The 25948-nt window shown below is 38.8% G+C and overlaps 1 protein-coding gene across 2 annotated transcripts in view; it reads right to left on the reverse strand.

Moving 5' to 3' along the window:
* Positions 1-25948, reverse strand: part of LOC108271544 (cadherin-22) — a 273022-nt gene that overhangs the window by 157382 nt on the left and 89692 nt on the right. For both annotated transcript variants that reach the window (XM_017479185.3, XM_017479184.3), the window contains one exon: positions 2645-3677. In XM_017479185.3, coding sequence (XP_017334674.1) covers positions 2645-2872 — 228 coding nt within the window. In that variant the 5' untranslated portion in view covers positions 2873-3677. The remainder of the gene's footprint in view (positions 1-2644; positions 3678-25948) is intronic.

Here is a 25948-nt window from a genome sequence, read left to right on the forward strand (position 1 = left end):
GTACCCGTTGCGTTCTATAAATGCAAAACTGATTTTAAAGGCACTCATTCAGTTCATTTCAGTGTTTTGGAATACCAGAAATTATTCAGTCTGATCAAGGGAGTAACTTTACTTCTAATTTGTTTGGTCAAGTATTTAAACAACTTCATATTAAACATAACCTCTCCAGTGCTTCTCATGCCCAGAGTCAGGGAGCAATGGAGAGATTTCACCAAACATTAAAGTCTTTACTGAGGTCATACTCAAATGGGTAAAGACTGGGAGACTGGCTTACATTTACAGTTATTCATTTAGTAGATGCTTTTATCCAAATCGACTTACAAATGACGGAATACAAGCAAAGCGATGTATCAAGCGGAGAATAATAAAAGTAGTGCTACCATACAAGATCTTTTATTTGAGTTTTAGAAAAGCAAAGTGTGTAGAGAGTGCAGAGAGGTGTAAGGGACAGAGTAAATTTATTATTATTATTTTTTATACATATATATAAAGGATAAAGTGGGGTTGGCGTTTTAGGGGTTAGTTAGGCGTTCACGGAAGAAGTGCGTCTTCAGCTGTTTTTTGAAGATACTGGCATATTCTGCAGTCCGAATTGAGGTTGGAAGTTCATTCCACCACTGAGGGACAGTTACCTTGGTTAGTTATGGTGGCTCGGGAAGCTGTTCAGGAAAGTACCGTTTTTAGTTTGAATGAGCTTGTTTTTGACTGCGAGGTCCGGTGGCTGTTCTACCTGCTGACTGGGAAAGGTCTGATCCACCAAAGAATGTTCTTTCATATGTTAGTGATTTTTGTCGAAGAATTTTTGAAGCTTGCCAGGTGGCAAAAGCATGTCTAAGTAAAGCTCAGGACCAAATGAAAAGGATTTTTGCTCATCAGGCAAAGGTGCATTCTTTTCAATCAGGTGACCAGGTACTTGTGCTGTTGCCTATTGTCATGTCACCATTTCAAGCCAAGTCTGTGGGACCATACACTGTTGTTCGCAGACTTTTGACCTTAATTATTTAATCAATACCCCAGATCGGAAAAAGAAGACTAGAGTGTGTCATGTAAACTTGTTAAATCCTTATTATTCTTTTAGCGATTGCACTGACACTATAACAATTAGCAGGAACAAAATCAATGTCCTTGACACTTGTATTAAACCTGTTCTTCTAACAGATTCCTGTGGTGTTGATAACCCTACTGATTTAACATCGACTTCTGTCATTGTAGGTGGGGAGGTAGATGAAGTCTATCCTGGGGATTCCGTTCTTCAGGGTCGTTTACGGAATTCTGAAGCACTGAATTCGTTGCATGTTCAGCTTTATCATTTGACAGATTCGCAGCATACTGACGATCAATTTAATTACCGAACATTATTTTCAGACGCTCCTTCTTGTACAAATCTGATCGATCATGACATTGATGTGGGATACATTTTTGGCTGGATATTTCCACTTTCAAAAAATATAGTTTCTCAGCACTTTTTCAACCCTGGTACTGACACGAACTTTGCTGCCAACCAAGCAGACAGATGTAAGTGCATGTTTTCTCACTCACTTTCAGTACCTGCATTATCCTGCTCAGGGTTGCAGTGGATCCAGAGCCTATCTCAGCAACACTGGATATAAGAAAGGAACACACCCTGGATGGAACACCAGTTCATCACAGGGCACTATGCACATACACATTCATACCTATGTGCGATTTATCTTAGCCAGTCCACCTACAGCCCTGTTTTTCGGAGGAAACCCACATGGATACAGGGAGAACAAGTACAGAAACTCCAGACAGACAATCATCCAAGCTCAGGAACAAATCCTGGAGCTACCCACTTCAGCGACAGCACTGTCTAAAGGGATTCTGATTTTATTTAAACCAATATGGCAGACAAACAAAAGAGCTAGTCAATACTTAGAAACATGAGACAGGCTAAAGGTAAGATGATCAACAAACAGACATAAACTGGACAAGACCAAAAGTAAACATGTAAATAAACAAAAGGCTATGGGTCAAAATACTAATCAAACCTGGAAGATAACAAAAGCTTGGATTCATCAGAGACAATGATGGTGCAAGACTTATTTCAACGGAGTTTGATAGCAAATAGGTGAGTTTTAATAGTAAACAGGTAAATGAATGGAAAGGTGCTTGATGAGCATGTCAATAGAAGATCATGGAAGTGTCATATTGTGTAATAGAGTACAAAATAACAACCAATTTACATAATATATTTATATAAAGAGTACATCAGTGTTGTATCTAAAAACAATGTTAAATTTTTGCATAATTGAAAAAAAAATATATTGGGATTTTTGGTTTGTTTTATTATTATATAATTTAAAAATATTTAAATTAAGTAGTTATGTTCATGTATTTGCTTCACAGAGACAGAAATATGAATTAATAATACTCTTGTTCATCTATGCAAATAAAGTCACCTCTCCTAATTAATTTTTGCATTTCGTATCACATGAGGGTTAAACACGTGGAAACACAAAGTAAGAACTTGGCATTCAATGTGTTTTGAAAACACAGTTTTCATAAAGATGTAGCGAAGAACATTTCAATAGACTTTAATAAATATTAACATAGAGCAATGCAAATTAAATAAAGCCCTAAAATAATAATAATAATAAAAAAGTTTCATATTTAATAAACGTACCTTTCCAACATAAAGTGGCTCTGTTCCTGTGTACTCTTCCACCACAAAGAACTGGTTCCACACCCATCCTCTCTTCACTCTTTCACGGGTCACTGGGCCTTTTTCAAGTGATTTGTCCTCTGAGAAAACACTAGTCCTCTCATCATAACAGGACCCCAATCCCCAGCAGTGCAGCACTCCGAGAGTCACAACCAGCGCGTTTGTCCTTTGTCTCCACCGTGCAGCCATTTTAGACAACTCTCAGTCTTCTACATGTGGCAAAGATTCAAAGACACAATCAAGAATAACTTCTCTTTCCAGTGTTGCTATTGAGTGTGGAAAAATAATCCAAGTAAATGTGCTTTAATAAAATGGGCTTGGGTTCAATACATCCAATAGCTATCTCTCTTTTTTTAAAACTTGCATCTGCTGGAAAGGGACTGAGGCATTATTTCCAGCGGAAATGCACAGTTAGTACCCAGTTGTTCAGGAGTGCTCAAGTGTCAGGAAGAAGAGTTCACACTGCTGTGCTGGGTACAAGGCCACAAAGTTCTAGGTCTTCTACCAACACTCTATGGCATAAGCAGGGATTGGGCAGGGAGATATGAGAGCACAAAGACATGCTTGGAAATCAAGATAGCCAAGTAAAATAGTTCAGGAGTTTTTTTCAGGCTGAAGCTCAGTAATCCCAATGATTCTCTTCCAAGTAAAAGAAACATAGCTGATAGTAATGTTGGTCTACTTTTTAGTAACTTTTAAAAGACAAATGTGTCAAAATAGGCCATTTCTATTGTTCCATACCATATGTGGATATGGAGCTCACTCTTCAAACAAAGAAACAAGTAGTTAAATAAAATGCCACAGTCCTGAATGCAAATATTCATAAAAACTAGGAGATGCTGAAATTCTGGTTGCAGGAAACGCATAATGTACTGAATACAGAGCAGGATTTGTTTGGTGTTGTGCCATAGCTGTCTTCAATAAAGTATCAGCTGCATCCACAGTGGGCCTCCTACAGTCTCCAAGAGAACATGATGGAAAATGAGCAGACCATCTGAAATAGAACACACAGACAGAAATAATAATTAGTAATAAACTTGTCTAATCAAATAAGCTGGCCAGTAAGTGTATACCAGTTTTAACCAATAAAAGATTCATGTATGTAGGAAGAATGCTAAATCTGAGAGTTTAAGGGGTTAAAATGGCAACATTTCTGCTGCCACAATCATGTCATTGTCATCGCTGTGCTAAGAATAATCCATCACCCAATAATATCTCTTCTCATATAATGCTCCTTTACACTGATGAACAGGATAAGGGCTTAAAAAATTGACAAATGATGGGCTACAATCTTACAAAAAATGGTCAAATGTAGAATCCTTAATGGAAAAAAAAACACCCTGGATTACACGCATAGTAATATTTAAAATTAACATTGTCAAGACTAAATAAAAGAAATACCACCATCAATTACCAGTTAGTAATATTAAGTGCTATGTTTTTTATATTAATATTACTTCTAAAAATATATATATTTTTATTATTAGACTAAGCATAATGCAACCCATCACCTAAAAATAACTTGACACCCATGCTTTAGGATTTATGCAGAAAAATACAATAAATAAATAAAAATAACATCCAGTGAGCATAAATGCTTTGTTGATGAGTGAGTTCAGAAGAGAATAGCCAGACAGGTTTGATCTGACAGAAAGTCTACAGTAACTAATAAAAAAGCACTCCTTACAGCCAAAGTGAGCAGAAAAGCATTTCACTGTGCACAACACACACCAAGCCTTGAGATGGATGTACTACACCAACAGAAAAATCACATCGGGTTCCCATCCTGTCAGCCAAGAACAGGAATCTGAAGCTACAGGGCTCACAGGTTTACCAAAACATATTCTGGTCTTTTTACAATTTTCAACTGTCCAGTTTTGATAGACCTGTGCCCACTGTAGCTTTGAATTCCTGCTCTTAATTGACAGATGTGACATGTGATGTGATTGCTATTATAGCCCATTCAGCTCAAGTTTCAGTGTGATGTGCATTCTGAGATGCTTCTCTGCTCACTACATTTGTAAAGAATGCTTATTTGAGTTACTGTAGCCTTCCTGTTAGCTCAAACCAGTCTGGCCATTCTCCTATGATTTCATAAACAAAGCATTTCCACCTACAGAACTGCCACTCACTTGATTTTGCCTTCCATCACAGTCAATGAGATCATATTTATTCCACTTTCTGTTATCTGATGTGAAGAATAAATGTACCTCTTGACTGCATTATTTTATGCATTACACTGCTGTCACATGATTGGCCAATTGGATAACTGCATGTATGAGCAGGTGTGCATGTATTCCTATTAAGTGGTTGGTGAGTGTGTATGGTTGTTCTTTCTGGTTCTATATAAGCACCTACTCAACTGACGAAGCATAACAAATTCTGAAGTTGAATTGTAAAACTGTTTGTAAGCTTTCCTGCATGTTTTTTTCTGTAATCAGTACCTGCTTGACCTGTCAACATGCGTCATTCTGACCCTTTCCACTACTGTTGTTGTGCAGCAATAAAAAGGTTGATTTTATTTATTCACTCCAAATAAGTGCAAAACAAATTTGATTTTTGAATGAGTTTTTCAGAACCATTCTTCCAGACCCTGTTGCCATGTTAATTAGTCAATTTGCAGTTCTTATTCCAAAACAAAAGCCTGTACACAGGGAAAAAAAAAAAAAAAAAAAAAAAAAAAAAAGTTTTTTTTTTTTCTACGAATAATCTACCTGCAAACATTTTTTTCCAAGAATGTTCAGACTCAGCAAGAATCCAAATAAGCCCAAGAGCCTGATGTGTGAGTTAGTCAGGTGTGGTGAAGGCAAGAACTGTGAGGAGGGGAGACAAGGGGAGGGTTATACATCATAGACCTGGTCTGGAAGCCTCTGACTGACTAGCTGTGACCTACAGCATTGGATTTACACTAGGGGGTATCTGATTAATTGCATGAGGGAGCACTAATTGGATAAATGCATTCATCAATTAATTATATCCGTCAAGGCAGTTAGCCTAATGCTTCAAACAAACAGTGGGCCAGGAGGTGTAGATAAGCTACAGTCCTGCTGCATGCACAAACATACAACACTGGCTAATGATTAATGGTCTTTTGAAGCTTTCTGAATGTGAAGCAAAACAATGATTTGAGTGGCTGAGGTACCACAGCCTCAAGGCCAAATGATCATGGCATCAGCAATAGCAAATACTTAGCTGATATGTAGGAGTCATACAGAAGGCAGTGGTGAGGAAAGAATAAAACCTCAAAGGCAAAGTAAATCAAGCAGAAAAATACCAGTCAAGTCAACAGATTTTAAAGAGTACAGATATGCTAGGCATGTTTAATATGCATTATGAAAATAAATAATTGGCAATATGAGACATTTATATGATCTGCTCATTTACTCGAACATAAGGCTACAAGAGTGTGACTCCTCCACACAGGCAGAGTTGCATACAAGCCATTTTCAGTGGTACACAACTTGCTGCATAGTTATTTACATAAGTACACGCAGGCCCTGATTTAAGATCACAAATGAGCCTTGTTACATTCATTCACCTTCAGTAAATGTTTTATCCCTGTCAGGGTCACAGGGGATGCAGACACAATCCCAGGAACTCTCGGCTTTAAGGCAGGGATACACCATGGCAGGATATCACACGCTCTCATTCGCATGCTCATTCACCCTTAAAGGTAGTTCAAAATCACCAACTGCATGTTTGAATCCTGACTAGATGTCCAAAAGAGCATAACTGGCCCTGGGTAGGATGGTAGCACTTTTTCCCCTGACAGTTATAGAGACACCAGCCAATCATGGGCATCTGTGAGCTACTTTGACATAGCTTGAGCAGCAGTTTGTGTGTCACATGGCTTCATGTGTCACAGAGGAAGTACATGTTAGCGCTCACCCTCCCCAGGTGGTAGCTGTTGTGCATAGAAGGTAGTTAGCTAGTGGGTGGGAATTGGTAATGACAAAATTGGAGAGAAAACACAGTGTAAAAAAAAGTTCTTATAGAAAACATCGATATAAAATCCTGTGACTCCTGGAAGAATAAAGGTGATTGAAAACATTTTCAAATATTCTGTTTAGGCATCGGTGGTATAAAAGTGCTGGGCACATCTAATATGAAACCACATTATGGTAGTAATATTAATGATCATTTTAGAAACTTTCTGATGAAGGTTACATCCACCTTAATCCAGATCTGAAAACTCCATCTACACTGGTATTTTCAAAAGTTTTCTAAAAATTGCTTGTCCACACTGAAACATCTGAAAATGCTTACATCCCTGTACTGCACGTGTAAAACTGTACGAGGCTTTGGCCTGAATCACTTCTGGCAGGCATTTATTTAAAAATGTAATCTGGAGGTAGTAGAAAGTGACATTAAACTTTAACAATGCTATCTAACTGGATAGCAGGCACAACAATTGCAGTACACCATCATCCAACATCTTGTTGGTTTTGATTTGAATGGGTCACATGGCTGTGTCACATGACTAAGAATATGCCATCATTTTTGAGTATCTTCGTTTTCTCAGTCCACACTATAATGTGAATTTTTCGCAAGACAAAAATGCTATCTCAGCGTGGACAGAAGGCCAAAACATAGAGAAAATGTGTGTTTCAAATTTATCCGAATTAATGTAGACGTAGCTATGCTTTAGCTGATTTTCCCATCGGTAAGACGGTAAATTTTTACAATTTTGTCTTCAACTGAAACCTGCTTCTGCAAAATTTTCTCCAGACAAAAAAGTGTATTTCATCCTTAATAAATCTTTGTAGGTGCAACTAAACTAAAGACAAAAATGTTGTAATTCTAAAGTAATTCTTTAAGTGTAATGTCTGAACTAGTAATTGGCCAGATCCTTTCTGGCACTTCCTCTTGATTTTCTTGATAATTATTGGTTGTGTTGAAAGTTTCAGAAATTAACACTTGATTTTCACCAGTGCTGCCTTGTTAGCACCCATATTTGAAAGTCTTTCTTTTACTCTTGTCTATTCTTATATTCAACTGGCCTTGGTGAGTATCTTGGTTTGTTGCTCTAACTGCAGGCTATGTTTGAGGAAAAGGGGATATGACATTTACAAGAAGCATGTATCTGGTAACGCTGGTCACAAATGCAGAACATTTTTGCCAATATACTTGTAGAATACAGTTGAACTAAACCCAACCAAAATCACCAAACAATCTCACTTTACAATTATTTGATCAAAAGCTTTCCATGTTTGCAATTAGGCTTGATTTTTGTCCCCTACAGAGCTCACTTCAAAGTTAACACATGTTGTTTGTTCCATCTTCGGCCTGAAAAGAAAGCAGCTCAGGGGAAAGAAATTCATTCATTTTAGTAGATCTCCAGTTCCCCTGTGCATGTTTTAAAGCACGTTTTTTTACTGGACCTCGCCATGTGTTTACGATTAATTAGAAACCATTTGCATCAAATAGTTTTATGGGTGAATGTATCTGTGAAGTCCTTCCTCAAGCTGTACCATTTGCTCACATTTGCTCCAAGAACTCTTCTGCATCTTCCAGAGAATCACAGTGTTTTTCCCTTTCAAATCCTCTGCCTTTCTGCCTTCCTCTCTTCTCTTAAAATTCTTTTTAAGGGAGCACAGTTTGTCTCTAATTAAGGCTGAGAATGTGGTGTGTTAATGAACTGGCACTGGGAAAAAGAGCAGTTGTTGCTGGTGCAGTTGGACACACTCAGGAGTCACAGGCTTGAGTTAATTATTGCGATGTCAATTAGCAAGAATCACATGTAAGGAGTGGTGGGGGTTAGCAGGACATCAGCCGGGTTTGATACAAATGTAAGGCCTCACTTTCTCCACGCAAAGCATTATTGGCAAGCCTGGGTTGCTCATTCATGACCTATTAGGTCGCAGATTGATTAGAAAACATGGCTGCTACTTCTCATCGGTTGCTAGTCAGAGAGTGGAGATGACAGCTTGTATCCATGGGCTGAGAGGAGACATAACACCAGAGATTGATGGGCTTAGGGCCAGGGCCAGAGACTGACAGCCTTTCAGTCACTCTCCCTCATCTTCTCTCTACACTATCTCCCTCTATCTTGATGTCTTACACTCCACAGGCTACTTTTCAACCTGTTCGGCATCCATCTGTTTAATGTGAGTTACTGGATGTCTATGGGCCAGGAGTGCTTTTCACTGTCCAACAGGCAAAAAAGCATGGCTTTTTTTACTCCCTACTCACTGTGGCAACAACTGTTCAGAAACAGACTTTTAATCTCTTACAAAAGTTTTTGCAATGGTTTACTAGTCCCTTGTAGCATTATTATCAATGTCCTGACCTTGACTTACATTATTCTGGATTTCTGAAAATGGATTTACTCATCCCTGTCTGCCTGTGTTATGACACCCTCTTTGGACTTTGATTATGATTTCTGGGTTGTCCTAATAAACGCATCGAGCACATGCACAGTGCCGAAGAAGGTTTGTGAAACCTACATTTTTCTGTATTTCTGCATAAATTTGACATGAAATGTGATCAGATCGTCATCACCTAAAAGTCCTAAAGCTAGATAAAGAGAGGCCAATTAAACAAATGATGCAAAAACGTTAGTTTTTTACATTTATTTATTGAGCAAAATTTAAAATATTAAATATATTTGGTGTAAAAAGTATGTGAAAGTCTGATTATCCTTTAATTTAAAGGGAAATTGAAGTTAGCTATTTCAATCAAGGGGATGGCAATCAGGTGTGAATTTAGCTGGCCCTCTAAAATTTCAAGAACAAAGTCTGGTCCTCACCACACAGGTTTATAGAAGTGTGTCTTGCCTTGATCAAAGTAGATTTCTCAGGACCTCAGAAAAAGAGTTGCTGAGCCTCACCAGACTGGAAAAGGTTACAAAACTATTTGTACAGAGTCTGGCCTCCACCAATCCATTGTGAGGTAGATGATATACAAATGGAGAAAATTCAGCTCCACATTTACTCTCTCAAGAGTGGTCATCCAGCAAAAATCAGTCCAAGGGTACAGCAAATAATATTACGGAAAGTCACAAGGAACCCCAGGGTAACATCTACAGGCCACTCTTGCATTGAGTAACGTGATTGTTCATGAGTCCATCAGGCAAATACTGAACAAGAACAGTGTGCATGGCAGGATAGCAAGGAGGAAGCCACTACTCTCCGAAAAGACGACTACTGCCCATCTGAAGTTTGCTCATGACCATGTGGATGAGCCAGAATCTTACTGGAAGAATGTTATGTGGACAGATAAATCCAAAAATTTTTATTTCAATGAAAAGCGTTATATTTGGCAAAAACCAAATACTGCATTCCAACCACGAAGCATGGGGTGGCAGTAGCCTGGATTGGGGCTGCTTTGTTGCCTCAGGATTTGCTGCTCTCAGGATGGCTTCTCATTGTTAATGAAGCTATGAATTCTGAATTTTACCAGCAAATTCTAAAGGAGAATGTCAGGGTATCTGTCTATAAACTGAATCTTAAGTGGGTCATGCAGCAATACAATGACCCTAAGCGCATTAGTAAGTCTACAAAGAAATGGTTAAAGCAGAAGAAATGTAACATTTTGGAATGGCCATGTCAAAACCTTAACCCAAAGAAATGTTGTGTAAGGACCTAAAAAGAGCAACTCATGCAGTTCTGTGAGTAGGAATGGGCCAAAATTCCTCAAACCCTTTGTGCAGGATTGAGCATCAGTTACCAGAAATGTTCGGTTATAGCTGCTCAAGGCAGTCACACCAGTTACTGAAAGCAAAGGTTCACATACTTTTTCTGACAAGTAAATTTACTTTTGGATACTTTTGTTCAATAAATAGATGTAAAAACTATAATGTCTTGCACCATTTGTTTAATTTGATTCTTTTTACCTAGTTTTAGGACAGATGAAGGTCTGATCATATTTCAGGTCAAATTTATGCAGAAATAAATGCACAAAATTGTAAAGGGTTCATAAACTTTCTAGCGGTACTGTACTTCCATCCAGTCTCTAACCACAAAACCTTGCATTAATTGTATATATATATATATATTTTAATGCTGTTATACAACTGCTAGATTACAACGATGTTGGTTCCTAGGAACCTGATTACAAAGAATCCAACTACATGACAGGCATGGAAGGTCATCAAGAAATGGTTCTGTAAGACCAGTTCAAAGGTTCTTGAAGAGATGACTAATATCTATCAAAATGCACAAATAGACCAGGTGGAGATGCAGACAAAGCAGCATATGAGACATGTTTGTCATCTGTATTGCAGCAGGTGGAGAACACAGAATGTGTAGTTTTCATGCAAATCAACATGAGACTGCATTAATTGGAAAGAATATTTTCCCAGACAAAAAGGTCTGCCTCAGTTTCTTTAAGTAATTATAACTGCTAAACTGGTATGATTGTTCTACTTCCTCACTGTGTCCTTGCAAGTGAAATAATAAAGTGCTTGAAAAATATAGCTCACAAAGAACTATGCAGTGGAACAGATACAACTTAGAAATCAAAAACTGCCCTACAGAAAACTAGATAAAAATGGACATTAACTGTATAACCTGCATGACAATTAACTGGGTGAATTTTGTAGTAACTCAAAACCCTTCTTTAGTAAGACTGTGTTATAATTTTTATGCCTCCAAGACAGCAAAGGAAATATAAATTTCTGTAACTGACCTACTTTCAAAATTGTGCCGGGTTATAGAAAGGTAAATTTCAAGCCATTTGCCTGTAATATTAATAGGTATGACAACTGCCTATAGTTATGGGGGATAATGGCACCTGAACTTGAAACAGCCATTAGAAAAATATTTTAAGGTCACCAAAAGTAGGTTGTTATAACCAGGAAATGGAGTTAATATGGATTGATGTGGACAGGTAAAATAGAATTTATTCTAGATAAAAATGTGAAAAGTTGTTAATTAACATGAATGAATGAATGAGATATTTTATAATATCACAGTATTGGTCAATCATTTTAAAACACACAAGAAAATGGTGACAATGGAAAAAAGTGTTTTGAAATATATGAACATCCACAACCTCACTTAAAACTGTAGTATCAAATTTTATTTGATTAAAAGTGAACAAAAATCAAATTTTGAGCAGGTATGTAAAAAAATCAGGTGTTCAAAATTGTCTCCTAACCTTACCCTGATTTGCACTGGTAAGCTTACAATAATGATTTATAATTTGAGCTGTCAGGTCGGCTTTTGGAGGAAATGTCAGTTTGACGCCATTTGCATGGCCTTTGACATCACCACACCTTTGTGTGGTTACATCACATTCGTAAGCAAAAATAAGAAGAGCCAGCTACTATACTGTATGTGGGGGCTGAGAATGGTGAGGTGTTTGTCCATACAAGAGTTGCTTAGAATTTTAACTTGTCATCTAAATGGCTGCTTTAATTTGGATAGTTCTAAAAGCAATCATGGTTGACATTTGATGAATAAGCTATTGTCAAAACCAAGAAACCTCAAACTGCAGAGTGCCTTCAGTCAAAAAGGGAAAGCGACTTAGCCCGTGCTAAAATGAGAATAAATATCGGCATGGCTATTGAGATGTGGCGACAACTCCAAGATCTGAAGGGACTGACCTGAAGAGGATTTCTATTTTTTATTCACTCGAAAGCCTACGAAAGCAAGTTCTGCACATAAGCATAGCGGGGATATTCTGTGTGTGGTTGTGCAATGTTGAATTTCATGATTGGCCATAATACCTACAGGCTGCAGCCAATGGGAACGTTTCTCTATCAGTGCACATCCTCACAGGACCACCTCAGGGAAGTTAATGGAGACTTAACAGAGCTGAAAATCTTAACAGAAACAGTTACTTTAACAGATGCGGTAGTAGAAACTTTGATATGGATAAAGCTGAGATTCTTTTGAATTAACGGTCCTGCCATGGCCATCCCAGTCCCCTGACCTGAAACCCATAGAAAATCTGAAGGATGAACTGAAGAGGAGAGTCCACTAGTGTGAACCTCGAAATTATAAGGATCTGGAGAGATTCTGTACGGAGGAATGGTCTCAGATCCCTTGCCATGTACTGTCCAACCTCATCAGGCATTATAGGAGAAGACTCAGAGCTGTCATCTTGGAAAGGGAGGTATTGAAGTATTGATTAAAAGGGTGCCAATAATTGTTGCACACCTACATTTAACAAACCTATTTCTTTTTATACACCTCTTTATGCAGAGTATTTTTGTGATTTTTTTTTTTAACAGAAGATCTAAAGGTTAAACAATTAAGAATCCCACCCCCGGCCATTTTATCTCGGCCATTTCCACCACTGTCACTAGTAGGCATTAAAGTTACAAGAGGCAACAGATGCATCTGAATTTGTACCTTTGAATGAAAGGTGATTAAATGTTTGTATGTGTCAGCCTGGTAATGCCAATTAATGATATTAGTGGGAACCAGTTCATGTTCTTTCTGTAAGGCAAAAAAATATATATTCATACTAAAGTAATTTGAATCTGTATGTTTCAATCTGTTAAAAAACAAAACAAAAAAGACACTCAGCTGTACCAACTCTAGTCAACAGATTAACTGACTGACACAAGGTGTCTGTTTGTTTGGGGGGGGGGGGGGGGGGGGTGTAATTTATGCAATTACATAGAACTAATGCAGTTATGCAGTTAATGTAAATGCAGCAAAAGAGAAATAATGTTTGTTATTTCACTGTATGAATGATTTCATGACGGATGGATGGTTGCCAATCGGTTAGATCATTACAACTTCAAAAGTTTGATGTGAAGTGATGAAGTAGTAAACGTTTACTGAACACAAATGTTTTATAGTCAGTCAACATCTTGCGAGCTAATATTTGAGCAGGCAGCAAAAACATCGGAAAGGTGAGTAAACATGGGTGAAAACCAATTCCAAATGTGTTTGTTTTTGTCAGAAATGAAATATATGCTATAACAAATGAGTGATTAATTAATTACTTAATAATTAAATGAATGGCTTTTTTTTACTGAACATATGAGTCATTTAATATCACTGTAATAATTTAATATTGTAATATTGTTATTTAATGTTTGCTGCACAAGAGAGAACATTGAGAGAGCTTTTGCTATACTATACTGGTGTAAGTAATGATAAAGTAGAGTTGAATTTTTCCACAAAGTTTGCCACAACAATAAATTAACCTGTGGGTCCAAACTGGCCACTTCACTGTAAAAGTCTTGGATCCACTCCTGCACTTGCATATCTTACTGTTAGATTACAGAAACTATGAAAACCATCAGAACATATGCAATTTCTGAGTGTGAGGCTGTGATACCCAGTGGGATTATTTGGCATAAAAAAATAAATAAATCGTTAAATTTTATTATAATAAATGATCATTATGAGATTTACACCTGTCTGATGGCATTTGTATTATTATTCTAAACACATAATAATTCTAAAAAGGTGCTTCCAATTATTCAGTCTACTTGCACAATGTAGCATTTGTAAATAAATAAATAATGTTGGGGTACTGAAGCGAGCACACATATTTGGAAAAATCATTCCAGGCCGACAAACTGTTTATGCTTGGCAAACCAAACATTTGGAATACAAAGTCAATTAGGCAACATTAACCAAACACCTGGACTGGCATCAAAGTCTGTGTTGTAGCAGCACCCAATTCTTGCATTTGGCTGCAGACAGAGAGCCCTTGAGATGGGCTATTATGATCTGGAATGAGGAAATGCTTTAATGCAGCCACTGAGCTGGAGAGTCTCATCTTGGCAGAGTGGAGAGGTACGGGTGAGTGAGGCTCAGAGGGGAGTAGTGTGGATTGGCTAACCACATCTCCGGTAATGGATGGAGCATGGAGAGAGAGCATGTTGCCTCGCATTAAGCTCCGCATTTGCTTACAGGATGTAATGAGGGAAGACGTATATGGTCAATGCCTTAGAAGAGCAGGTTGTCTAATTATGTTAATTGCAGCCTGCTTCGCCCACTTTCCCTCTCCTTTCATTTATGTTGGCTCTCTCGCCCTCACTCTCTGGTACAGCCTCTCGCCAACTGAGAAGTACTTAACTACAGATCTGCTCTTTTTTAGTGCTCGCTCTGTTCCTCTTTAGTCACCTTTTCTTGCCACTCCATCTCCCATTTGCTTTTGACATTTTACCTTTTGCTCCACTTCCCACAGCTCTTACTCTCTATGCTTTCTCTCACTGGAGTGCACACCGTGCTGCCCAACCTGTTCTCTGCCAGATGCACAATTATTCAATTGCTCATCTTATGGAGTGCTGGCACAAGTGAGGCCAAAATAGGCACTGGCCAATGATCGTAAGGACAGGAGAGGAATTGGCTGAGTGAGTGAGTGAGTGAGTGAGTGAGACTGCTGGACAGCTGGGAGCTATGCTACTAGAGATGGCATCTGGGATGGCACCTCAGAGTGCAGGGTCAATGTTCTCCAACAGAAGCCTGAACATGATCCATAAACACAGACTTAGTAGAGGAACTACCCATGGAGACAGCATGATATCTAAGTGCCACACACTGATCATACAAACATGAAGAGTCAGTTGTAGGACCTTAAGGACAACCAGGCAGCCAATAAAGTCACAGAGTGATTAAAATTGAGCTTTTCACAGCTTATCACTACCTTCCACTGAAGGCACTCTAAACACATTCCCTCAGACCTTCAAACAATAAGTCATGGACTCACCCATAGGAGGGGGCCCAGCTAATGTGTTTACAGACCAGGTTGAATAACACCAACGACCATCGTAGAGGGCCATCTGGCAGGATGTTGCCTCTTGGTAATTTATCACCACCCCTGAAAACCTCAAGGCGTTAAGAAATAAAACTCTATCCTGGAGCAAGGTGAAAATCCCTGGAATCTAAGTTTATACAGTCTTCTAAAAGGACACAGACTCTGCAATACCTTTCCGAACTTCATTTCTCTGATCATCTACTAGATTATGTGTCGTCCTCTCTGCAGATCACCCGCCCGGAATTTTTTAAATGCTGCCTCCTCTTAGATAAGCAAAAACAAAAGGGAGGTCTGCTCACAGTTACCTGGATTAACCCTCATGGAAGAACTGAGACATTCCTGCATGGAGTTCACTTAATCCCTTATGATTCCAGATAAGCATTAAGTGAAAAATAGTATAAAAAAAGTGAAAAAGTATAAAATAGACTTTGTCATTGCCATACTCTTGTGCCATTATACATTACACCACATATCTCACAATTGATTGACTTATCATTTCTAGACATTCATGTATCCATGTCCAGAATCCAAAATGGTAATCCTTGTGTTTTGTTAACATATATATTTACTAGTATCCTGCACGAACTAACTGTTGAGTATTGTGAACTATAGTAACCCCATATGTAACCTAAAAGTAGCTATTAGGCTTTTATCATCTGGTATTAGGCCAATATACCTGGCACAGTATTCCTTATTGCTAAATACTTCATGTTTGGTATCTATATGTTGGTCATAACGTTTCTGGAATGCTAGTGAACGGCAAATTATAACAACTCCTCACGAAAATCCCTTTTTAAACATAAAAGACAAAGTAACAATAAAGTTGAATGAGCATGGACCCTAACAGAAATTATGCAGATTAGCTGGAGGGAAAGACCAAACTTGCAACACGTCGTCCAAAAAACCACTACAAATTGGTTAAGACCCCTAGAGGGCTGAGACGGTTAGCAAGGTTTAAAAGGTCATGCCATGGTGAACTTGCTGGCTGGCAGTGAGGAAGATTCATTCTGTTAGTCTCGTCCGTTTCATCATCTGTTTTCAAGACCTCTGCATCTTTCTTTTCTTAAGCATTACTGATAGCTTTAACCTAAGAAACTTTTAAGCTGAAACCAACCTGCGACTGTGAATGACTCCATCCAATCGCCAATCATCGTCTCAACCAGGTCTCCTGAGCTTCGACGACATTGCACGCCTCATCTTTCACTAACTACGGCAATCAAGTACACATCTTTCCCACGTTTAATAAGCTGGTGCAGTACTTAGGAATCCACAGCCTACAATCAGTTTTGGGTCCCTCATAATACATTGATGGTTCGCTCAGTTCAGAGTCTATTTTGAAACTAACATTAGCCAAAACACTAGCATTCTTCTTCGCCTCTGTTGTACTCTAAGTCTATTTCTCTCGGTCATGCCAGTGTGTGTGTATGTATGTGTGCACATGTGTGTATTTGTGTTAGAATAGTCTTTGTGTAGTATTTTGATTTGTTTATGTGTCATAGAATAGTGTAATAAAGTCTCATCTATGTTAGAGTGATTCATTAGCCTGCGATTCATTTGCTCATGATATAAGATCTAAACTTGCTTATTTCGTTACCCTGCTCAGAAATATTGTGTCATCACAATATGGTGTTACTATCAAAGGTCACAATAGTAATAACTTTCAGAATCAGTGCACAGCCTCACTAAGAGTTTTGGTGGACAAATTAGTTAGCTGTTGTTATTTGATTTTGGCAATATTCCCTCAATTCAAATGAAGAGTCCTAGGAAGCTAAGGCTTTACTAGATGTATTGGTGGAGAATTTAAATCTAAATTTAACCATCTAAATTTACCTTAAATACAGTGGTGGAGAATTCAATAAATTAATCTAAACAGCTAATTTTCCCTAAACCGTGCATGAAGTGAAAATCAGACTTTCAATAACCGAGAAGAAGGCAGCGGCAAAAGTTGTTTGCACACACAATCAATCAACATCCTGGGAGTTGTTTTCATTTCTTTTATTGATGGTGGGATATCTGAGCAGAAGACCTGCATAGTGATTAGCACTAACTGACTTGGATACTGACAGACAACTGAAACACAAACGTCACAGTCATTGTCTAGTAGGGAAGGTTTACAGCCTACCAGTAAACATGTGTTTTAAGCACTGCTTAATTTGTAAATCTGCAGGTCCCAAAACAATAAGACAGTAGTGATCCGGCAGGTTGGGAGGCATGCAAAAGGTCCCGGTCCCCAGACTTACAGACACGTAAAAGTGCTTCTAGAATCTCACATAGGCAACGATATTCAATGCTGATAGGTAGGCCTATGTAACTGATCACATTGGTACAGCGAAGTAACGAGTTTATAGCAGTGAGTATTCTCAGCACAAAGGGAACATTTATGGATTGCACATTCTATCAACTTATGTGCTCTCACCTCAGATAGCTAAAAAACACATTTGCCCAAAGCACTTCGAAAAGAAAGCTATGTTCATACAGTAGATCTACTTACAATAAACTAACATTAACTGCACAACATAATCAAGAAAAAAAGCATCTTACCCAACTCAAAATATTCCACAAAGCTGTAATTTCTCTGTCCTCCTACTTTTCCATGTGTCCCTTATGTATCCATGAGCACATAAATGGCTCAGGATTGAACTTTTAAGCAGCGGACCCACGATGTTCTAAAACATCAGAGACAAAATGGTGGGGATGAGAAGGGTTTCACACTGCAAGATAAAAATGAGATTCATGTTGGTGAAACCCCGCTCACACGCCACTCAAGACTGGCATGGTATTAAACAGTAGCCAACAACTGCCACAATCCTTCTGGAACTTTGAGTCCTTGTACTCCCTAAAAGCCTGAATGATTGTATGTGGGCTGTTAACTCCACTTAATTCCTGGCAGTCAATCTCACTTTCAAAGCCACATGCAGGTTCACAAGGTTTAGCCTCGTAAGCAGTACTAAAAACCTTCCACCATCAGGGTAGCATGATCACTGCTAGTCATGGAAATGGTCACCAAACTGCTTTATCAATGACCTGCTGCTACTCGCTCTCTTGCACTATTGCCTTTTTAGTATTTTACTACTTAGATAGGTAGAAACATTTTTGTCATTGCATTGAAATACTACAAAATTTCAGAACTTGCTCAGCGGTGCCACAATATATGCACACAAACCACACAATCATATTCCAGATCGGGAACAGCATCTCCAGCACCACCACACTGAGCATAGGGGGCCCTCAGGGCTGTGTGCTCAGTCCACTGCTGTTCACTCTGCTAACTCACGACTGTGCACCAATGCACAGCTCCCATCACATCAAGTTCGCCGATGACACGACCGTGGTGGGTGTCATCAGCAACAACGACAAGTCAGCATAAAGAAAGGAGGTGCAGCAGCAAACGGACTGGTGCAGAGTCAACAACCTGTCTCTGAACGTGGACAAAACAAAAGACATGATTGTTGACTTTAGGAGAGCACTCCACTGAATATCGACGGCTCCTCTGTGGAGATCATCAAGAGGACCAAATTCCTTGGTGTTCACCTGATGGAGAACCTCAACTGGTCCCTCAACACCAGCTCCATAGCCAAGAAAGCCCAGCAGCATATCTACTTTCTGCAAGGGCTGAAAAAAGCCCATCTCCCACCCCTCATCCTGACCACATTCTACAGAGGAACTATTGAGAGCATCCTGAGCAGCTGCATCACTGTCTGGTTAGGAAATTGCACCTTATTGGATCGCATGACCCTGCAGCGGATAGTGAGGGCAGCGGATAGTGAGGGCAGCTGAGAAGATCATTGGGGTCTCTCTTCCCTCCATCACAGACATTTACCCCACACGCTGCATCCGCAAAGCCACCAGCATTGTGGATGACCTCACACACCCCTCACACAAACTCTTCACCCTCCTGCCGTCTGGAAAAAGGTTCCCAAAGCGTCCGGGCCCTCATGGCCAGACTGTGTAACAGTTTCTTCCCCCAAGCTATCAGACCCCTCAATACTCAGAGACTGGACTGACACACACATATACACACACACACTCTGAACTGAACACCATCCCACTCCCACTGCAATATTTGCACCTTCCTGCATTGACTCTATTGCATTTTTGCTGCTACTATACTTATAAAATATAGTATTTAATTTCTTGTCACTATTACACACTTTACCTGGCTGCTACTCCAATAACTGCCATGTCCATTTGGTATAAGCTAATCTGCTGAATACTGATTCATAGCATGATATGTTTACATTTATACCATTTTTTAAATTATAGTGATACTCTTTGGCACCTATCGTTTGCACTACCTGTTATGTCGGACACTTCCACACTAAAACTGTGTACTGGTCAGCCCCACACTATCACTTACTGTGCCTATTGACCTGTTTAATTTGTAGTACTGTATTGCCTGTGATGTTCGTACACGTTTGCACGTGCACTTTATGTAAAAATGAGTAGAATATATTTAGTTCGGTGTCGTCTCATGTGGTTAGTGTCTTCTTTTATGTACCATGGTCCTGGAGGAACATTGTTTCGTTTTACTGTGTACAGTACCAGCTGTATATGTTTGAAATGACAATAAAGCCACTTGAACTTGAACTAATTGGTTGGAGCAGATCTTATTGAGGGCGTTCATAACAATGGGGTGAAAAAACATATGCACTCAACTTTTCAGTTTTTATTTATTTATTTTAAGTATTCTGTCATTCCACTTCAACAATTTGGACTAGTTTGTTAGATCCATTACATGAAATCCAAATAACAATACATTTTAATTCCAGATTGTAATACATTAAATGAGGAAAAACACCAAGGGGTGAATACTTTTACAAGGCACTGTATTCAGAGATCCTAAAAAGCTAAATTTTTAAAATATTGAACCAGTGACATAAGCAACAACCAGAAAATGTTTTGTAGCAACATAAGAGGCTATTGTGTAAAGTGTTTACAGAGGCTCAATCTGAACCACTGAAAACTTGGGCACCACATTGTGAGAAAACCAACCAATTCAGAGCCACTGCCAAGACACAACCACGAAGGGCTGCAGAATCAAAGCTACGAGATGAACAACACCTTGTCTCATCATCCTAAATCTCCCAGAGTGGCATTTTGCCATGGCCCATACTCTGCTATTCACCACGATCTATATTCTTCCTATCCAGCACCGAACCTCCCCCACCCACCATCCTCTCTGAAACATGGCTTTCCTGTTCAGAGCACTTCATTTTCTCTATGTCAGCGCCACAGCTGGAGCACTGGCTGGGCAGATCTGTGTATCCCTGCCGAGAGGCTCATTCAGCCAGAAGATTCCCATTAGGCAAGGCGGTCATCACTGGGGCAAGCTCTCCTCTGCTAAATCCACTAGAAAAAAGGTTAGGGCAAAGTACACTCATGTCAGAGGACACAGCTGAGACCAAAGCAATGCACTCCAATTTAAACTACTATATAACTGGAAAGAGTCTCCACATGTGAAAAAAATAAATAAAGCAATCAAAGCTCAATTCACTGGATGAGTATTGTATTTGTATGATAACAAATGAATTAAGAAATGTTCCAGACTGTGTTTGTGTAATGCCCTGCAATGGACCAGTGTCCTGTCCAGGATCCAGCAGATCCCAGAATGGTTCAGTCTGCTCAACTGACAGAAGAATGAGCTATTGAGAGACCCCAAGTTGTATACAATAGCTTTAATAAAGTACTCAGAAACAAACAATGCTACACTCAAAAGTGTTGGTTTTCATTTGACAAATCTGTCCATCTGTCAAAGAATATCGATATTGCCATATACACTCACCATTCACTTTATTAGGAACACCTGTACACATGCACATTCATGCAGTTTTCCAGTCAGCCATTCATGTGGCAGCAGTACAATGCATAAAATCATGCAGATACAGGCCAAGAGCTTCAGTTAATGTTCACATCAAACATCAGAATGGGGAAAAATGTGATCTCTGTGACTTTAATCATGGTATGGTTGTTGGTACCAGAAGGGCTGCTTTGAGTATTTCAGAACCTGCTGATCTCCTGGTATTTTCACATAGTCTCTGGTGTTTACACAGACTGGTGGAAAAACAAAAAACAAAACAAAAAAATCCTGTGAATGGAGGGCCTGCATACTGAAACACCTTGTTGACGGGAGAGATCAGAGGAGAATCTCCAGCCCGGTTTGAGCTGACCGTAAGTCTATAGTAACTCAAATATTGCACTCTTTACAACTGTGGTGAATTTTGTGTGATTTTGAAGCTTATTCTTAATCATTTTTTGTAGTACAGTGTGAACCTTCTTTCCATTTCTTTGTATGTTTCGGTTTCATTGCCTTTGTAACGTGGTATCAAAGCAAATATGGGCTTTATAAAAAATTATTCTATGGGGAGGGTGTTAAATATGTATAGTTAAAGTGCACTAGATATTATAGTGTAAGTCTTTGTCCCAGTTTCTCTTATGTAAGACACACTGTCCTGTTTAGCTCCACTGGAGAGCAAGTTCTTAAATCTGTGGATGTCATAAAGTACTGTAATTAATATTAAACTCTATGTAATAGCACATTACCAGACAGTTTGCAGGATGACCTTCATTGCCTTAACATCGCTGTGATCTATTACATAAATCACCTACCAAGTGATGGTGCCCTCTATACCATAGCCCCTTTTTCACTAGTGTTATCCACATGATAGCCCCCAGAGTATGCTGTGCATTTTCTTTTTTTGTCCCTGTCCAGCATTTTCAAACCCTATAAATATTTTGACAGCACCAACCTGCTTCTAACAAGCCCCTTTGGACCTCGCAGGAATGTTGAGATTGCAGGCATCCCTTAAAAACCCCAAAAGTCCCCTGCAGAAATTGGCAAGCAAAAATTTACAGATATTGTACAATCTAAGATGAATAGTTCTGTCCAAAGTCTGTATTTTCAAAGAAATCGTTAAGATGTTTCTGACTCGGTCAAGGACCAAGGCTGACTGCAAGAAAAAGCAATATGACCCAGTCAGTTTGTTGGTAACCTATTTTGAGATCATAATGAAAACTCACAGGAAACATCCTGTCAATTATAAGTCTATAAAAGTAAGGAATAAAATATGATGGAGCATGCTGCTATAGAAAAAAAAAAAAAATATATATATATATATATATATATATAAGTTGTCAAGGAACACATACTCTTTAATGGTTTATAGTTACATTTAATGCTGCTGAAACATCCAAAGACAAGTTAGTTCCTGTTATCACTTCCATTATAGCAACTACTGTATAACACCTGTTCCCTCACCAGCTTCTGTGTTTTTCTCTCTGAAAAAGTTGCAAAAACATTATGTTACAGAGAAACCAGAAAGTACAAAGTCCTCTGTCCTGAAGACTTTACCATGGTAGAAAACTTACAATTACAGCTTTACCTCTGAATGTTACAAAGCGCTGACATTGGAAACTCCTTTCAAAAAAGTTAACTAAACATCTCTTTATAGACAGCCTCACCATATCAGTGGTTATATGTTCGTCTACATTAAATAACAATTTTCTTTCAGGAACTGCTTTATCCTTGTCAGGGTTGCCATGGATCAGGAGCTACTGTAGGAATACATCCTGGATAAGATGCCAGTCCATCAGAGGGTACCATGCACACACATTCACGCACCCACCCACAAGAAGGGACAATTTGTCTCAGCCAGTCCACCTTTTTGGAAGGTGGGAGGAATCTGAAGAATCTGGAGGAAACCCATGCGGACACTGGAGAACATGCACAGAAACACGTGTTAACCCGGCTCAGGCTCAAACCAGGGATCCTGGAGCTGTCAGGAGACAATGCTATCCACTGGCTTTTAATTCCTTAGATTACGTCAAGCATCAACTGTACATTTTACTATTACTATTCAAAGGAATACTACAGCATTAGAGCACAGTTCTTTAATATAAACCTGGGATTTACCTTACAGTTGGCACTACAGTCAGAGTTGTGATATAAAACATTATAACCTAATGTTCTTTTAATCCCCTGGGCTATATACGTCACATATCAGAAAGAGTAAGATACAGAAGGCAACAAGGCCAAATGCAACGTCTATGCTCAGAATGACGGCATCAGATAAGGGCGCATCTGGTCTGTGAAAGTTTGTCATCTTTATGACCTCTCAATATGATGACAAATCCAAAACAAAGCTGCAGTGTCGCCACTCTGGCATATACTTTGTTTCATTAACAGTGCACCTTCTGTTGAGGCCATGAAGCACTACATTTTCATTTACCCCTTGGTCTCTCACATGTGCGACACTGGTGTAACTTTAATTAATAACTTCTTGATCTCTACCTACCGTATTTGCAGCCTGAGTAGATATCGTCTCTCTTAAATGCCGAGTAGCTCTGTCCATCCCCGCAGCACACGCATTGTTGCCTCCGTTCTCCAACACTGACTGACATGCACATTACCCTTGTCATGATTACAAAATTGGCTAATAAATCTATTTGCAGGCATTATCCCCATGGCTGGAAATATACAGGCTCTCAACAGCAGTAAGTGGAAATAAATAAATAACAAGAAAGCTGGGGTGAGGAGGAGGAAACACAGCATTATAGATGACACATTTCCAAACACATAGAAATGATCCTTCCATGTTTTATTCTTAACAGTGAAGACTAACTAGTGTACCATCAATTGCATATTATGCAGAATATATTCATTACAGTTGCTAATATATAGACAGGAAACAAGAGGTGTATGCTTGCTTTTTTCCCCACTTACATGATTTATATTCTTATAAATAACACATTGTTATCTTTCTTGTCCCTCAATGTGCAGAAAAACAATCTCATAAATCAGGCCTTCACGTCGTAAATTACTTTAGAGCCTCCACGTGTGGAAGCTCCTACTAGAAACCACACACCCTAACAAGCAATGTGGGACAAATAGCAGCACTGTTATAAAATAGTAACTCTGCCCTGAATACACAATTAGCTCTCCATCTTTCACTATCTCCCTCCATCTCCTTTCTCACCTTAAAAGATCTACTATGCAATGTCAGCAACAGCTTGTTTATATGATGCTGACCAACCTCTTGTATCCTGGCTTTTAGTGTTAAAAAAAAAAAAAAAAAAAAAGTGTTTAGAAATTTATTTAAATGCATGCACCAGCAACTCTTGAACCCTGAGAGCTATAAATCCTAACTTTGGGTACTGCTGGAATCCTGAGGTGTGCTGTTAGAGTATTTGTTTTGTCAGGTAAAGGATGGAAGTAGATGTAGAGGTGTGCAATATTACAGGGTGGCAGTGTGTCAAGCCCATAGGCACTGTTAGAACAAGAAAGGTGAGAGGTGCACAAGGCAGCCTCTGGGTGGGCATATATAACAGAGCATGTTCAGAATGTTATCACGTACATTATAGCAGCTATGAACAGCCATTCCTTCACCAGCCTCTCTCCTTTTCTCTCTCTTTAAATTAATAAGAGGAAAAAAAAATGCAATCATGTCATGTCACAGAGAAACCAGAAATTTCGGTGTAAAGTCCACTGTCTTGAAGACGTTCCCATGCTGAGAATCTTACTAACCTTTACAAAGCACTGACACCTGAAACTCCTTCCATAAATGCTAAAGAAACTTGCATTCCATAAATGCTTCACAGAAACATTCACCACATTGACAATTCTACATTTTTCTCTTTTTTTTAAATCAGTTTATTATTATGCTTAGAAACGTAGAGGCTTATTAGACTTAATGAATTAGAATGAGCGAATTAATATAAATCTGTGTCAAAACAGTGCCGTTATAGAACACTAATCACCAACTAATCACTAAACACCTTCTGACCAATCAAATCTGAGAATTCAACAGTGCTGTGGTATAATATTATAGTATATGTATGTTTACATTTGATTGTAATCTGTTGATTGTATATTTTAATATACTATTTATGTGAATAGTATATAATATGTGAGTGCACATTACACACACCTACAGAGAAGTACACCATTTCAGTATAACAATTTAAAATTAGTACTGAAGACCATAAAAGTATATTTGTGCAAGATTTTTCACCATCTCTATAAACCAACACACTCATAACATATAAAACATTCACACAAACACGTCATATTACATGCTACATAAGAGATCTTTTCGCACATACACAAGCACACCCACACCCACACACAAGCACAGACACACTCACACAATTGGATTCCACACTTGAACGCGCCAAATCATAGAGCTGAACATTGAGAGTCTTGCGACCCGCTGGGACAATGACAGAGTAATCTTTGCACGCAGAAGACCTCTGCGCTACACACGATGAACTACTATTACACTGAGCACTGTCATTATTTCAGTATTACTACTATTATTACCACCATAAACAGCATTACAGGCATCATTAGACCTCCCTCAGTGTGCTCAAATGGCACCTCTGGACCTGTAGATTTCAATTCAGAGGCAGAATGATTCACACAGCTGCACAAGACTGTCAAACTGCTGGATAATAGCACAACTGCTACATGTTGCTTTCTGATACTATGCTTGATGGAAATGCATTGAGAGACATTTTTCCTCACACAATGGCACCGCGTTTATAACTGCAAAGTAACAAAATTAACAGTATTACTTTTGTAAAACCAGGTCAGGTCAGGACGAT

The sequence above is a fragment of the Ictalurus punctatus genome, chromosome 11, assembly GCF_001660625.3.
Source record: "Ictalurus punctatus breed USDA103 chromosome 11, Coco_2.0, whole genome shotgun sequence".
Classification (NCBI taxonomy): Eukaryota; Metazoa; Chordata; class Actinopteri; order Siluriformes; family Ictaluridae; genus Ictalurus; species Ictalurus punctatus.